The 17,808-nt window shown below is 34.1% G+C and overlaps 1 protein-coding gene across 1 annotated transcript; it reads left to right on the top strand.

The window, feature by feature from the left end:
- Positions 1-1,592: 1,592 nt before the first annotated feature.
- LOC149796830 (uncharacterized) lies at positions 1,593-14,826 on the top strand. The gene is made up of 2 exons (XM_089961473.1): positions 1,593-2,287; positions 13,515-14,826. The coding sequence occupies exons 1-2, from the start codon at positions 1,783-1,785 to the stop codon at positions 14,048-14,050; spliced, it is 1,041 nt and encodes a 346-aa protein (XP_089817599.1). The 5' UTR covers positions 1,593-1,782; the 3' UTR covers positions 14,051-14,826.
- The last annotated feature ends 2,982 nt before the right edge of the window (positions 14,827-17,808 follow it).

Raw genomic sequence — 17,808 nt, 5'->3', positions numbered from 1 at the left:
TTATGTGCGCATTTCATTTCCAAGTGCAATAATATTATCATAAGCAATATTTTCTTAACTGTAACATTGTATAAAAACGCATAAATTGCATGAAAGCTGTAAAATAACACAAAAAGCTTTTAAAATTGCATAAACACTAGAAATCGACATTAGCGTCAAAATGACCAAAGTAATTGTCATGGAACCTACAGACGACCAAAAATGAAACATAAAAACCACGTTGTAGCAATTATTTCTTATTTATAATCGCACTAACAATACGTTGGAAACAAGCTGTCCATCATCAGAATGCTGCTGATTTTCTTGTTTTACTTGATGCAAACAAAAACATGATGTGAAATACAATACAAAACTAATCAGCATGTTAGTCTAACTTATCCAAATGACATTAATAATTTCTTTTTCTCGAAAGAGAAATATTTGTAATCTTAATTTGAAAATAATTACAGTACACATTTACGTAAAATGTTGATTTCTTCTAATTTAACGGTAAATGGTTTAATTCGAAATTTAATTATTAATTTAGAACGATATATGATCGTACACCAGAATATACATTTGATTATATGTAAAAGTTATGTCTATAACTCTGTCCACCGGCCTTCATGTACGTATATATGTATGTATGTATGTATGTATGTATGTATGTATGTATGTATGTATGTATGTATGTATGTATGTATGTATGTATGTATGTATGTATGCATGTGTGTGTGTGTGTGTGTGTGTATGTATGTATGTATGTATGTATGTGTGTGTGTGTGTGTGTGTGTATGTATGTATGTATGTATGTATGTATGTGTGTGTGTGTGTGTGCGTGCGTGCGTGCGTGCGTGCGTGCGTGCATGCATGCATGGATGGATGGATGGGTGGGTGGGTGGATGGATGGGTGGGTGGGTGGGTGGATGGATGGATGGTGGGTGAGTGGATTGATGGATTTATACATGCATGCATGCATTTACCTATATACGGACGAACGGATGGACTAGTATGGGCGAAATAGCATGTATGACCGAGATGCACAAACACCTATAAAAAAAACGTAGCAGGTAGCAATCATTGTACATTTTAGTCATTAAATGCGTTTAAATTTCTTAACAATATCACAACGAATGTTCGTGTCATAATTCCATTAGAAACTTCATTTTGTGTTATAATTTTTATGTACATGATTGTTTTTAATAGACAAAACAAACTTTATAATTCTATGTAAGAAAGTTGTTCTAAATTAGTTTAGATTGGCCTCCAACAGATACTGAAGTTTTAAAAAAAAAAGTTTTTTCCCGTGCCCTATGGAGAAAACAACAACAATAATGACAACAACAATGAATGTGTTTTATCACACACGATTTAGTTTCTAAGCAGACGTGAAAATTGTAATTTCACCAGATGCTACGATCTGATAAGATTATATCACTGGTCACATCCAGTCATTGTCTGAACCAATGAAATCGAAGGAAGTATCAACTTGGAGGCGTGGCTTATTCCTCATAAAGGTCCATACATGAATATTCATGACGACCCTTATCAGAGTGACAGACAGTCGCATTATTTATATTCGGTTAAAACTGTAATAAAATCAGATCGAATTAGACCCGTTTGCAATCGACACAGTATTTTAGTTTACCGGTGCAGAAATTTATAAGATTTATATCGTCCAGGACCATATATTTCAATTTTTGTGTGACACAAAGACCATTAAGTCTAGTATTTTATGCGGACATTTTTATTGACTTGGTTTATATACAAACTTTCCTGGATTTTGAGAAAAGGTGAACCTAAATGTCAACGATGGTACTTTGTCAGGAAAGTAATACCTCTGCCATGTTCCAGAGGCATCCGTCCCCCACAAACTACAATTACAACCCATTTACTGGGTACGGGACCCAGGGGACACAGCCCTACTCCCAGGACTTTAACCAGTTCACCATGACCGACCCTGCCATGCAACAGGCGTGGTACAACGCCATGTACGGAGGTAATGGGGGAAGGGGATTTGAGGACTGGACTTCTAACTATGCGATGTCCGCCGCACCCACGGGAAATGTGTCACCTCCCTCTTACGGCTACAGGCCAGGAACAATGAATATGGACTATAATCAGACGGGTAATATGACCCAGGGGCAGAATCTTACAACAATGACGTCACTGGTTGGTACCCCCTCCTCAAATGTGTCGCCAGGAAATAGCAGCTCAAGTTCAACTTCTGGATCCCCATCCAACAAACAGCTCCGACCCCCTTATGACTGGATGAAGAAATCTTCTTACCAAAGTATTCCCGTTAGCGGTGAGCTAAACTTTCCGTATTATTATTATTATTATTATTGTTATTATTATTATTATTATTATTATTATTATTATTATTATTATTATTATTATTATTATTACTACTACTACTACTACTACTACTACTACTACTACTACTACTACTATTATTGCTATTACTATTACTATTACTATTTTTGTTATTATTAGTATTAGTATTAGTAGTAGTAATATAAAGTATTTGTAGTAGTGTTGTTGTTGCCTATATGTCGTCGCAAGAAACAATCCTTTTTGTTCTTCTGATCTTTCTTTCTTCTTTGGAATCTACTTTCACAGTCTGTTTGTGTACCAGCAGTATTAGTAATATTTTGAAATCTAGCAAATTGTGCGAAACTGTCTTTTGGTTTGTGAATTCTACATGGGTAATTATCATCATATATTTCAGATTTGGACCTATGAAGTATTTATTTATTTATTTATTTCTCCTTTCTATGCATTGACAAGAAACAAACTTTTTTTTTTGAAATTTATGTAGCGTCGTTTACAAATTCGCGATACATAAAACTACTCTTCCTGTCGCCGCAATTTAATCTTTGAAAATTATGTAAATGTTACTGCGCGCAAGCCGTGTTTGGCCGAACAGTTGCACGCGAGGTATCCCGTATGTTCTACATTCTCAGTTACATATCAGTATCCTTAATATAAAATGTGTTACACGGTCAAGATAAGTGGAGATTTCTATCATTGACTAAAAAAGATTTACCCGTAGAAATTTTGTTATTTCCACGGACATTTCAAAAATAATGTTTCTGTGACATAATAATTTGATAGACAAAGACGTGTATGAAATATTACTATTGTATTATTTCATGGCGTCCTTGCCTAACATTCCATTATATACTATTTTAGCTCATGGACCCTAATGTGGCAGCTCAAATATGTCACAATTAATTAAGTAAATTAAGATTAATTGGTACTTGGATGTAAATATTCTCTGCAAATGTATATAACGTGTATAGTACTGACTGGGACTGTGATAAACTAAGAAGAAATAAGGGCATGACAGAAGACAGTTATTCCTTCCACTGGCACCAATACTTCAGAATATGTGATACATGAAGACCAATGTAGATAAACTCGATTAAGAATTATATATATATATATATATATATATATATATATATATATATATATATATATATATATATATATATATATATATATATATATATATATATATATATATATATATATATATATATATATATATATATATATTATATATATATATATATATGTGTGTGTATGCTCGGTTAAAGGCTAAAGATGGCTTAAAATATTGAAAACATTTTACTAAATGTTCCAGCTGCATATATAGTCTTACCAATATTTAGGCAAGCAATTAAATATTAACTTCTGAATTTGCTGATTTATCCACTTAATGCTTATGTATTTATTTATTTATTTATTTATTTCCTATTATAGATTGCGTTGTTCCTAATCGTTATTATTGTTAGTATTACATGTTTTCTACGAAAGAACAAGTCGCTTTAATTTTCCTTGTCCTCAATGATGTTTTCATTGGTGTTTTAATCAACAAATTCATCGTTGTCACTTATAACCGATTTTATCAACATTACCTTTTATAGTATGCTCTCTTCCTTTGATAACATTGCCCGAAAGTTTAATAAATAATTTTAAAAAAAAAAAAAACATACTTCGCTTGAAGAAAAAAATTGACCAGCGCTCATTTATTATTGTGGTAAGAATGAGATTCCTTCCCACTTTGTTACCAATATAATGAACGATTTTCCTTTTAATATATCCCTAATTATTTGAAATGGAATATATAAACAATGCAATACGTTCTATGCAGTACATTTTAGCCCACTTATTTAAAGTTGAAAGAGTTGTTATATTAACAAAAACTTTATGAAGATTCAATTAAACACAGGTGATAGCTGGCGAAACACATTTCTTTCTTTGATGTGAGGTTAGCAACATACATATTACATGCTGACGTACTCTGCCATATTTGTTCTATTGACTCATTAGAAAAATCCGTGATTTAATAGTTAAATGAAAGGAGTGTATCGCTTTCATCTTTAATAGCGATGAAAAGTTAAAAGTTCGTACCTGAGAGTGATAATCAAATTCTGGGAAAGGTTAAAGGGTCAAAAATAGACTTTTCTCTGTGTCTTTATTTGAGCCAAGTTAAAAAAATAAGTTATTGAGCCGTGTGTGTGTGTGTGTGTGTGTGTGTTATACAACATTAAAGTTCTTTATGCGAGTTTCATTCAAAAAGTTCCAAGACGAGAGACGTACAAGCATGAAATATACCAAATCCAAGGTACCTTACAATATATTGTGCCATATCAGGCCTTAGGGTTCATGAGTTCAATTAGTTTATCATGGAATGTTAGGCAAGGACGCCATGAAGTACTGCAATAGTAATATTTCATACACGTCTTTGCCTATCAAATTATTATTTCACAGAAACATTATTTTTTAAATGTCAGTGGAAATTTAAAAAATGTCTTTGTGTAAATCTTGTTTAGTTAATGATAGAAAACTCCACTTATTTTGACCGTGTAACACATTTTACATTACGGATACTGATATGTAACTGAGAATGAGTCATTTTTTTGTACATATAAACTCATTGGTGAGAAATGTGTAATATTAATGAAGTGACATATTAATTTAATTTTTAATCCACGTTTCTAACAGACTCTACGCAAATACGTCGATAGAAAACAATATAAACAAGATATAAGTCAGGAACCGCCAATCAAAACCTTGAATAACAAAAAGAAACAAACCCATCATTTTTTTTTTCTCTTGTATTGTGTGCCACCAAACTTGCCTGAATGAAATGATTATTAAATATAAACAAAAGAAAATTTCTTAGCATTACAACAAGGCAAGGCTCGGAATGTAACAAAATACATAAATATGTTCCGGAGGAATGGGGTGCGACCTCTGCTGACAGATCTGGAGAAGGCAGAAACTTTATTTCAGTACCTCACAATTTATTTTTAAGAACATTGCTATCGAGTCAAGGTCTGACCACAAGTTATGTCGGGTAGGTGTTAAATAAGTAATGACTGGGTAGAATAAATTAGTTCTGACCGCTTTAAAATACGACAATAGAAAGGTAACACCCTGTTTTCATTGACAGCCGAAATGAATTTGGTGGATTACGCAAAGTTAGTATCACCTTTAAATAGGATTCATTCATAAAACTTTCTTTGAAGAGAAGATGTAGGTAGAAATAGGTAACCTAACGTGTCCGTGTTAGTTCTCCCGTCGTGTATACGAGATACGATATTATACAGAGATTCTAAGGTACCAGTTGCAAATGAAACAGAAAACAAAAGATTCAACCGTAAATAAACTCGCTGCTTTTTACACGCAAGCGATATTACGTAAGAAGTCTATATGTATTCCATTTATCATGTAATAAGAAAATATAAAAACAATACGCTTTTTTTATATTTCGTTTCAGCTTATATGCATTGTTTGCCTTTCTTGCAACAAAAAAGACATTATAATACAGAAAATTCTTAATTCAATGTTTGGTTATTTTGTGTGTGCCTTTTATTTTTACTGATAAGAAGTTTAGCTTTAATGACAAGAGTTTCGTCCAGCCTTAGCTTCTACAGAAGTATATTGCATTTGTTCAATGTCCAAATTTCCGCGTTAGTCAATCTCTGCTTTAATGTCCACGTACGAATTTTTTTCAGCCGTATTCGTGTTCATTTTCGTGCAATCACACGAAGACACTATACTTCAAGCTGACCACTTCAACACACGAATTTGAAGTCTCTAATTACTAGTAATGCATGCGTGAAACGCGTACGATGTTATATAGTACCTTCCGCTCCGTATCTATCTGAGTATATTCTACTGCCGAAAACAGCCCAGATGAAACTTACAAAGAATGTATTGTATCAGCATTCTAAGACGTGCCTTGAGATTTGTTTCGCTGCCGCATCAAGTAAATATACACAGATGGGCTTTTTGGTTGTCATAGTAAACGTTCTATGAAACAGGAATCATTTTTCAGGGCCGTCAAGAACATATTACCGTACTCGTCGTCAGCGTCGACTACTGTATACTCGTATCTATCTATAAGAACTAGATCCTGCATAAGATCCATTATCTTCTAAAACTTAAGAGATGCTTAAAATAAATTCTCCTCTATTCGTGTTAACTACTGCTTTATAGACTCCCTCAAATGTGTTGTTTTCAAGTCTGAAATGGCTACCTATACAAAAACGCATTCTTTATTTTAAAGGAATCATGATATACAAGTCTTTAAACGGTCTTTCTCCAGATTATATCTCTAACATAATTGAACTAAGATCATCGAATACTGAGCGTAATCTCCGATCGACGACAAACAACGATCTCCAGATTCCTTGGTCGAAAACCAATCATTACAAAAGCTCATTTTCTGTATCAGCACCTACTTTATGGAATTGCTTACCAATGAGGATACGTAATTCAACTTCCCTTGCTTCTTTTAAAATATCATTAAAGAAATTCCTTCTAGACCAGCTGGAATGACATATTAAAAGCTCTGAATAGAAAACTTTAAAATCATATCCATAATTGATATATATTTGTATGTTTCCCAGTATAGTCACACATAGTAATTCATGTCAAATATGTATGAATGAGTGTGCGACGATACATGGTTATGTGCATGAACTTCTATTTTTATTTTTTTATTACAAAAACTGAGGACCACATGGCAGATGGGTCAGCTATGACCAAATGTGTTATCCTCGTTAAAGATAGTTCATTATTATTATTATTATTATTATTATTATACCTGGCAAAGAATGATATGGTCACCAAAAACACAGAGTAGTATATAAAAACAATTAAACTAATTTACAAAAAGCGACCAGAAAACTGACCCCTGGGTCTTTTTGTCTCTTAAAACCGCCGTGTTTTGGCTACGTTCATCTTATAGCTTAAATCACGCTCTAATTGCTATTTAAATATTTTTTTTTTAAAGAAACATATTCTACTTCAAAGAAGAGAAATAATGTGAAATTTGCACAACTTTTAAAGACAACCGAACTATCATTGATTTGGTTCACAACCTTTGTTTTCAATTGCTTTGTTTTTAAAGCAATTTCATTAGTGTTATAAACAGTCTGACGTTTATTATTAGGTATTCATTTTCAAGAAATGTTAGATCTGTACAGTTCTTCCGCATTCAAGGCGCCTCGAATGACCCAACATTCAGTAAAATCAGGTGATACGTCAAACATTTTTTAGATTGATGAATTACATTGGTATTTCGGATCTCATTTGATTCCTTTGGTTCTTTTAAAAAAGGACAAAATAAAAGATCTGAATGTAGATGTTTATCACGGTATTTGAGATGCCTATCTGCTACCTATCTTGTCGCTACATTAGACTTAACAGATCTACTTGTCCGGAGAGGCTCCGAACTGCCTCGGGCTTCTTGTTTGTTGTGGTGATCTAACAGGGTTAACAATGACCACTGGGCAGAGAATAATGATCCCTGATAACCCAATTTACGGTATTCCCTTGTGCTTCATCAAAGGTCCGCCGTCCAGCTGGGAACAGAAAAGGGATAGAATAATATGATTTAACGAAAGAAGACGTCGAAAGGTGTGTGGCTAATTATTTTATGATATTGTATATAAAATATTCTATAAAGGGCTGGATGTTATGTATTTGCTAATAATAATAATAATAATAATGGAGAATACTAATGATAAAAATAACGATGATTTTGGTGTTTTGTTGATAATAATGACACGTGTAATTCTCTTGTAACTAACGAGTTTACAACAGACAAATTATATAGGTAAAACAATAATTTATATAAAGTAATAACAATACCAGACAAGTATGACCTTTACTGGACAAATAATCTATATTTACTTCTATATAGGTCATAAATTAGTGTCAGTACCTTAATGGTAGTATCTTTTACTTAAGAAAAAGAAGAAAACTGAAGTATTTGCCATGAAACTAACATTAGTTTGGCTTTAAAATCTCGTATTGCTATCTATCCCAAAATTTGTTTAACGTTATTTATTATTCATCTATTACTGTATTTTTTTTTTAAATTTAGAAAATGAATAACTCTAAATTTACCTAAAATGAAGCTAAATTGTTATCTTTCTAAATGTTCGAACACCAGTCAAAATGTAAATATCTCTTATACGCCTTGTTTCCGATGTGAGTATTATTGCTGAGTAATATTTTGAAATCGTTTACCCAAAGCAATCGATATAATAGGCTTAACACATGTTTAGCGTTACGCACACAGAGACAGCAGTTGTATCGAAAATTAAAAACATTTATTTTCGGAGGCTCATCCCGACCTGATATGTGGATATTACTGCAAAAAATAATCAACCTTCAAGTGTCCATTAGTTGCCAAGATTTTCGTCACTCTGCTTTTTGTCACATGAAATATCGGGGCCGAGTTTTTCTTTATAAATCCTGTATTAATAGTAATTTCTCTCTTTTTCTCGCCGTGACGATTTATCGCTTCGATTCAAAAACGTAATGTTTTCTCAAGTACTCCAATCGGTATTTGATGACTTTCTATCGTTTCATTGTTAGTATAGTTCTACATCTATCACCACTTGGGATTTAATGCCCCTTTTTCTTTGTGATTTACGTACATCGATTAGATAATTGTTCCGTTGTGGCCTACGAAAGAAATACATAGGCTTAGGAGATTTTTCAATTTTGAAAGGGAAGATTCTTTGGGTGTGAGAAAGGCACTTCGAGCAGACGACATATGGTGCAACAAAACCCATACTTAGTCAATTGGACAAATCATCCCTAGATTTGAAGTCCAATATTTCGTTTGTAGGAGAAAGATAAAGCAAGTCGAAAAGAAATTCCTTAGTTGGCAAAGTGTTTGTTCCTTTCTCTTTGGCCTTTGAAGTTTTAAGTCACCCAACTTTGCCTCAGACAAATTAAGTTCGTAACTGTTTGTTACGAGACAGATTTTTCATTTCAACAAAAAGTTAGAAGTGATAAGTTTTGATCTCGTTAAACACACGGATACAAGAGATACTGAAATGACGGGGGGAAAGTAATTCACGCATCGTCCAATGACAAGAGAAAGTAATATGAATCGACTGATCGACGTGTCTATAATATTTCATCAGTCGTAGTTAGCAAGGTGACCAGACTGATACACGGAATTTTTTTTTTAACATGAGTTCTTATTTCAAAATAAAATCTTTTGCGGACACGAGCACAAATGTAAGATTCCGGTTATCCATTGACGAAGTTTATTTGATTAGACAGCGGAATAGTAAAATGACTTTGAAATACATTCGAATGACTCGATCATTACGTCTCTCCTTTTCGTAATGTTACGACGTAATTTGTGGTGTCATTATGTGTTAGTACATGTTATTATATGGAACTGATTTTTATGGGTATATTGACGTAAATAATACAGTCACAAGAAAACGTTCATATCATACAAATTATTTTCGCATAAGTTTATGTTATCAAGTCGCATGATTATATATTATCAAGTCGCATACGTTTATATTATCAAGTTCACGGTCAAGTAAGCTCGATCGTTTTCATCCAAAACGATAAGCTACTGAACGTCAGAAAACGTGAATTGCTGACAATAAGGGATTTTACAATAAAATTGTAGACCACATTACGCAAATATTTTCTTTAAACCAGCACCAGCACGTCCATCTTTCAACTCACTGGTAATACATACTTAAGATTAAATTGAGCTTATAAATCGATGGCGATTGATTTGTAACATAGGATTCAAACTTTCAGACATGTCTCTCCAAGCAGACATTTTCCTGGTAAAAGACATCAGCGTTTATATCATACATACATTTTTTTTTAGCAGGCAAAATAATTTAGCGGAAGTTAGTTTTCGCTAAATCTAGTGGGTCTCAAAATGTTATGACTTACAGTATGATTTCCCATAAAGTTAAAAGCTATCTATATTGTTTTTAGGCATCATCGGCACTTTCAGATTAGATTTTAGGCATCAACGGCGCTTCTATATTAGAGTCTAGGCATCAACGACACTTCTATATTATAGTCTAGGCATCAACGGCACGTCTATATTAGAGTCTAGTCATCAACGCACTTCCAGAGAAGATTTTTGGCATCAACGACACTTCCAGATTATATTTTAGTGTGTGTGTGTGTGTGATTTGGATTTTTAACGTAGCTTTAACAAATTTTCAGTCATATCGCTACGATGTCTGCAGTGTGGCAGCTTATAGTGATGTCTAGCACTGGGGCATCATGCCGCGGACTTGTTGAATGATGTCCCCCCAGTCATATTACCCTGAAACCAAGCCGACCAGTCCTAAAACTAACCTCTTAATGTCGAGCGCCAAGCGAGGCAGCTGTTAATATCATTTTTTAAAGTCTTTGGTATGACTCGGTCGAAAGGATTTTAGTAATAGTAGATACAGAGATGTGTCTTCTGAATATTTTTATTTGTTGCAGATTTATTTATCTGGACCACGAAAAATTTAAAAGAAATCTTGTGGCCGATCTTGCCTAGCACATGATAAGGATACATATTCCTGTCCCCTACCCTCCACATCAAAGAAGGCAATTATAAAAGATCGAAAATCATTTCTAACACATAATACATCCTTTATAGTATAGGTTAGTTTTTCAGATGAAGGGGAACTATTCAGCAGGTTTCAATATGAATAGCAAAATGTTCAACGTGATCTGGTACGTGATCTGGCCAATAGTAATAGTACAGATACAGCACACACAAAATCTAGCCAATTACGGTCTTTACTCACTTATAACATCAGTCCAACTGCAAACTTACATACTCAGATCTGCCGTCGCATAATGCACCTGCAGATCTGGGTCTGTGCAGTTTGTTAGGGCTAATCAGTGGAACAAACAATAGAATCTGATCTGCAGGCGCATTATATTGCGGAAGATCATGATCATTGTTGTTAGCAGTTTGACTCGTGTTATAAACAAGTACATACAGTACGTCTTTTTTCGGTTAGAATGAGTTTCCTAATTATGTGTATCAACTGATTTATATGGCTTGAAATAGTTACCACAAGTGCTTGAATAATCACCAATATTTGCATTCCAAAGTATGTGACGCAGAGAGTAGGACTGACCGTAACAACTTCAGCAACCCTGCCGATTGATGTTCCTAAACCATATTGGCTCGTTAACGCAAGATGTATACTATATCACGGAAACGCCTGATTTAAACTGAGTTCAGAGACCGTTGCGTCAATCATCTGAATAATTGAAAAGCAAATAAAACATCTGTGTCTGTTATTGGGTCAAGTTTGGTTTTCGCCATATGGAATAGACTTCGTTGCTAAGTCTCGAAATAATCAAGCCACGACAAACACAAAACATGTTGTTATATGAACAACAAGAAAAGCAATAATAATAAGAATAATAATAATAATAATACATCAATCATCATATCATTCATCATTATCGTCTTCATCATCACAGACAGTGCAATATATATATATATATATATATATATATATATATATATATATATATATATATATATATATATATATATATATATATATATATATATATATATATATATATATATATATATATATATATTGTGTGTGTGTGTGATTGGCTGGGGAAAGTTCTTGATGTTAGTTATTAACCTTCTAATCAAGATGTGAAGAATGTTACCGGAAAACTGTTGGCCAGGGCAATAAACGCGTATTTTGTCCTGAATGGACATCAAAGACAAGACATAGAGAATATGTCTGAATGATGAACACCGCAAAGTGGGTCTGATGGATTCCTCAACATCGCACTTCCTGGAACGGTTTTGTTCTCGTTCTGATTTTTAGGCTGGTCTAATTTGCTTAATGACCTGTGACCCTTTTCATGATATACATTTGAAACTCACGAGGAATTTGAGTGCCATGAGAGATCGAAACTATTAAATTTTTTAAAAAAATATAAATTAATTAAATAAATAATGTCAATTATACCCTAATTCTCGTTTTATTCCACTATTGAAGAAACCACCATAAGTTTGTTTTTAAGCAAAAATTGGTACCTCTAACACTACGTCATAACTCTGGAAACTCAAACTGGGTGTTTCTTTTCGTTTTAATGTATCAAACCAAATTTTGCCTACAATTAATCTTTTAAATTACAAATCTATACAAGTTAAAGTCTATCCAGTTACCTTGAAACACATCAAAGCCTCGCCGACAATGCAAGGACATTGCTAATTTTAACGTTATCTATTTTTGTGTAAGAATTATCGAGTTTTGTCCCAGATAGCTTGTGTAGGTGTGTCTTTATGTAACTGCTCGTGGTGGCCTTTCTTGTTATCGATTGAGTCGCATCCTATATAATCTGGTTGATTAGGTTTAGTTGTTGGGGTAGATTCCCAGAGTCATGCTAAATTAAACACCTCATCCGGTTCTCGGAAAAATTGAATTTACTGGGCATATATTAGTGGTGACAGAGAGAATATTTACTTCACTGCTAATGAAAAACTTGCAGATTTGTTTAGCAGGGTGTTACAGACTTCATGCACTACATTAAAAGATATGCTGTAGTCAGCTGAAAAATTCGTCGCATACAGATTCGTAGATCTTATTAAAACTTGGATTGGGAAATCACCAAATCTGTTCCTGTAGATGTAAATTTTTTAACGAAATTCTGCTAGACCGATAAACATCAAAATGCATTTTCTCTGTTTCCCTAATAACAGCATACAGCTCCATTTCATCTGTCCCTTTTCAGATCAAGAAATGCCATTGAATTGAGAGCTAGAAATGCGGCCAGTGTTTGATAACTATCGGTTTGGGTGACTTTGAATTTCGTGGACCGTGAGGATTTATATTAATTTCGAATTGTTTGGTGGGAAAGTATTGACTATACAAAAAGTAGATTTATCAAGTCAATAGCATTTCTTTCTAGTTCCTTAACTTTGATAGATCAAACAAATTTGCAATGGAAGGGAACTTGTATGCATTTATTATGAGTCCAGTAAGACTCAAAAATCGTTACAAAAATATCACGGGCAACATAATTTCCAAATAGTTATCTTTCAAAAACTGCAAATTATTATTACGATGCACATGAACTAAGTTCTAATTTGAAAAACTGGTATCGTCAGTAATTGCAGATATTATTGTGCTGTGAAAGCTTTGGACTTTATCATCGACGTCAGACTAAATTCCATTTTTTTATCTTTGCAGGCAAGACCCGCACCAAAGACAAATACAGAGTTGTCTACAGTGATCACCAGCGTCTAGAGCTTGAAAAAGAATTTCACTACAGTCGATATATCACCATACGCCGTAAAGCCGAATTGGCGCAAACGCTCAACCTCTCCGAAAGACAGGTCAAGATCTGGTTTCAAAACAGGCGAGCCAAGGAAAGGAAGCAGAATAAAAAGCGAGAAGAGTCCAATAAAATTAAGAGCGAGATGCCATCTCCGGACGAAGTTGACTCCCCTGTCCAGCATTTGTCAATGTCTTCCAGGGGACAACTTCCAATACAGCACGCCCAGCCTCATTCAGCAGATAGTTCCCCGGTGCATTATACTTCTTTTCAGCATGCGCAGCCTCACGTTCATCTTCCGGTTCACGGTCAAAGCCAAGGCCCAGTCCATGAACATTCTCAGATGTCAGTTCAATCCAGTATGCACCTTCCTGTGTCGCCCAAATCCCCTGTGCAATCCCCTCCTTCAATAAAGACTGATACAGTACACGAAATCGTAACGTCAGTGTGAGCATCCACCATTGTTTTAATCTAATTTCATCATGACTGTCAATACTTTTCATTCCGAAGATATTTTCATTAAGGATACATATCACGTGATCATGGATTTGGAAATGTTCTTACTTTTTTTTAAACGAATGTGCAATTCAATCGTGTTTAAAGAGTTTCGGCATATATATGCCATTTTATAAACTTTGGCGAAAAGAACTGGATAAGATGCGTGATCTCCTCAAGTTGAATGGAAGTGAAATCTTTGCATTGTTCATTTTAACGACATTTGGTATTTGTAAGTAAACTTTATTGTTTGTATATATTATGTGGAATTATTAGTTCATATAATAACGCTACATACGTGCTAGTGCTTCGTTATATGAGAATTATATAATATCCATGTGGAAGATATTACCCATGTGGAATGGAGGACACGTTCTAGGAACTTAAAGCAAGGACATACTGTCCAAATTATTTCATGTTTCAATTTGATGAGTACGCGACTTTGATCTAGAATTGATTCAATCCTTCTGGGATGTCTAAAAATGAGACATGATTTTACTGCAATTTTTTATATACGTACGTTTTTCTTCTTTTCTTCTTCTGGTAAAGTTTTGATTTTGCGTTAAATGCATTCAGTACTAGTACCCTCTAACATTGTAATAGTACATGCTAGTTGTATGGTACATACTGGTGTACACTTGGTAAGTTACTGTTGATATGACTATTATTGTGTATATTTATTGAATAATAACATAGACGGCTTATGTTGAGGAATAAATACTTTAAACCTCATTTTGCTTTAGTTTTTCTTAAGTAAATTTATTTAGCTCGTTTACCTTTACAACAAGTTGCTGCTGAAAAGCTCATACCGAGAAACAAATCATCTTCATGATGCACAAATCATCCACGTGATACACGAATCAACTTCATGATACATAAATCATCTTCATGATACACAAATGATCCACGTGATACACAAATTATCTTCGGTATACACAAATCATCCACGCAATACACAAATCATCTTCGGGATAAACAAATCGTCTTCATGATGCATAAATCATCCACGTGATGCACAAATCATCTTCATGATAAACAAATCATCCACGTGATACACAAATCATTTTCGGGATAAACAAATTGTCTTCATGATACATAAATCATCCACGCAATACACAAATCATCTTCAACTCCTATATTTTATATCTAGTACTGTCACTATTTCCAATTGTAATGTAATGATGTCCTGATTCATTTCATATTCCAACGAGGCATAAACAAACGTACAGAAACACGTACGCAAATGGAGACCTTACTTTATCGTAATTTTTGCATGCATCTCGTTATCTATCAATCTATTTATCAAACTACCTTCCTTCCCATTTCACGCGTTTACTTATGTATTTCGTATCTTTCTACATATCACTCATTACTCCTATACCACGTATGTTTAAATATCCGCCTGTCTTTCTACATGCTAATACCATGCCTGTATAACTATCCGTCTGTCTTTCTATATAATGCTTACCATTTTGATACCATGTCTGTATAACTATCTGTATTTCTACAAATCACTCATCATGCTAATACCATGTCTGTATAAACTATCCGTCTGTCTTTCCAGATATCACTCACCACTCTGATACCATGTCTGTATAACTATCCGTCTGTCTTTCTACATACCACTCACCACTCTCATACCATGTCTGTATAACTATCCGTCTGTCTTTTTACAAATCACTCACCACTCTGATACCATGTTTGTATAAATATGTCTGTCTTTCTAACCGCTCCGGTGGCCTAGTGGTTAAAGCGTCCGCCTCGGATGCGGGAGGTCGTGGGTTCGATCCTTGGCTGAGTCATACCAAAGACTTACAAAATGAGTCATACCAAAGACTTACAAAAATGGCTCTAACAGCTGTCTTGCTATGCGCTCAGCATTATGAGGTTAGTGTTAGGACTGGTCGGCCTGGTGTCAGGATAATGTAACTGGGTGGGACATCATGCTACGTGTCTGTGGAATGATGCCCCAGTGCTAGACATCACTATAAATGTCACACTGCAGACATCGTAGCGATATGACTGAAAAATTGTTAAAGCTACGTTAAAAATCAAAATCACACACACACACACACACACACACTGTCTTTCTACATATCACTCACCACTCTGACTCTGATACCATGTTTGTATAACTATCTGTATGTCTTTCTACAAATCACTCACCACTCTGATACCATGTCTGTATAACTATCCGTCTGTCTTTCTACATATTACTCACCACTCTCATACCATGTCTGTATAACTATCTCTCTGTCTTTCCACATATCACTCGTCATGCTAATACCATGTCTGTATAACTATCCGTCTGTCTTTCTACATATTACTCACCACTCTCATACCATGTCTGTATAACTATCTCTCTGTCTTTCCACATATCACTCGTCATGCTAATACCATGTCTGTATAACTATTAGTCTGTCTTTTGGCATGTTAGCTTATCAATTTATCGATCGATCTTCGATATTATTAACATAATCAATACATTATTCTTTATGCCCGAATTGGTGTATCTTTTTCTGCCTTTTCCCCCTGGAGAAATAGATGAACTCGTGAATGTATTACTTGCAATAACGTCACTTAAGTTTATTCCGCCCCCAACACAGACACAAAGACAGACAGACAGACAGACACACAGAGACGCGCGCGCGCACGCACGCACACACACATTACTATGAGTTTCATGATATGACCTATAAACCTGTAACTTATAACGCTAAAAATAGTTTTGATTTATATAAATACATTCCATGGATGGCTTAAGGACAGAGGTTATGTTTTCCATAAATGAATGCACAGGGTTCGTTCGATCGTCATCTTTCATAGATTTTTATTTACAATGAAGATTTTTATACTCTACGAATTTCTTTGCAAAAATAAATAATTTAGATCTGAAAGAAAAGTGTTGATAACTTTAATTTATAATCGACATAAAGCGATAAGATGGATGATAAATCACATCTTCTGATGAGCTGTACAATAGTCTTGTCGGTTTTCGATTCGTAATAAGTAAAGTTATTAATAGGCTGTTTAAAGCAGTATTCCACTGAGTAGTTTTTCTTATTTTTCATGATTAAAGTTGCCAGAAAGAGTATATTTTTTGTCGACGTAAAATGTTATGTTTGCAATGTAAAAATGCAGTGTTAAAATACTAAGAAGAAAGTTTGAAAGAAACCCCGTAAACATTCTTAATTTAGCATACCTCGTAAGTAAGCCGACTTTAAGAATAAACTTTCGAAGTCCTGCGAGATTTTTCTCTCTTAAGTACTTCATAACAGAAAATAGGCCGCCTAATATATGATATACCTATATTATATGCATATAAATCGATCGACTTATGGAGAGAGAATATTTGTCTTTGTAGCAGAAACAAAATTTAGTAATTGTGTGTGTGTCAATTAAGATATATATTTTCTTCAATGCTTAAATATAAAAATATTTCTATTAAAAGTATCCGATAATATATTCATTAGTAATGTACGATACGATGACCAATACCCCATCAGATAATTCTACCTCAAAAAGTCTTCCCATAACAATAAGCTTATGAAAAATCACTATTGATTATTATATACATTACAATTGAAACCATCTGATAAGAGTCAAAAGAATTGTTCCTTTCTCCGATTAGCGAGATGTTTATTGTTAAAAGCGTTGCAATGAAAAGATGCCGCTATTAAAAACCCCAAAAATCGAACAATAACAACGAAACAA

This window comes from Sinohyriopsis cumingii, chromosome 6 (assembly GCF_028554795.1).
Source record: "Sinohyriopsis cumingii isolate HCF-2022 chromosome 6, ASM2855479v2, whole genome shotgun sequence".
NCBI lineage: Eukaryota > Metazoa > Mollusca > Bivalvia > Unionida > Unionidae > Sinohyriopsis > Sinohyriopsis cumingii.
This window is presented reverse-complemented; position numbering and strand designations above follow the sequence as displayed.

Excerpts from the sequence above, each read along its gene's own strand:
- LOC149796830 (XM_089961473.1), top strand. The coding sequence starts at position 1,783 with ATGTCAACGATGGTACTTTGTCAGGAAAGTAATACCTCTGCCATGTTC. Across the intron at positions 2,288-13,514 it reads CCAAAGTATTCCCGTTAGCG|GCAAGACCCGCACCAAAGAC; the intron begins GTGAGCTAAACT and ends TTATCTTTGCAG.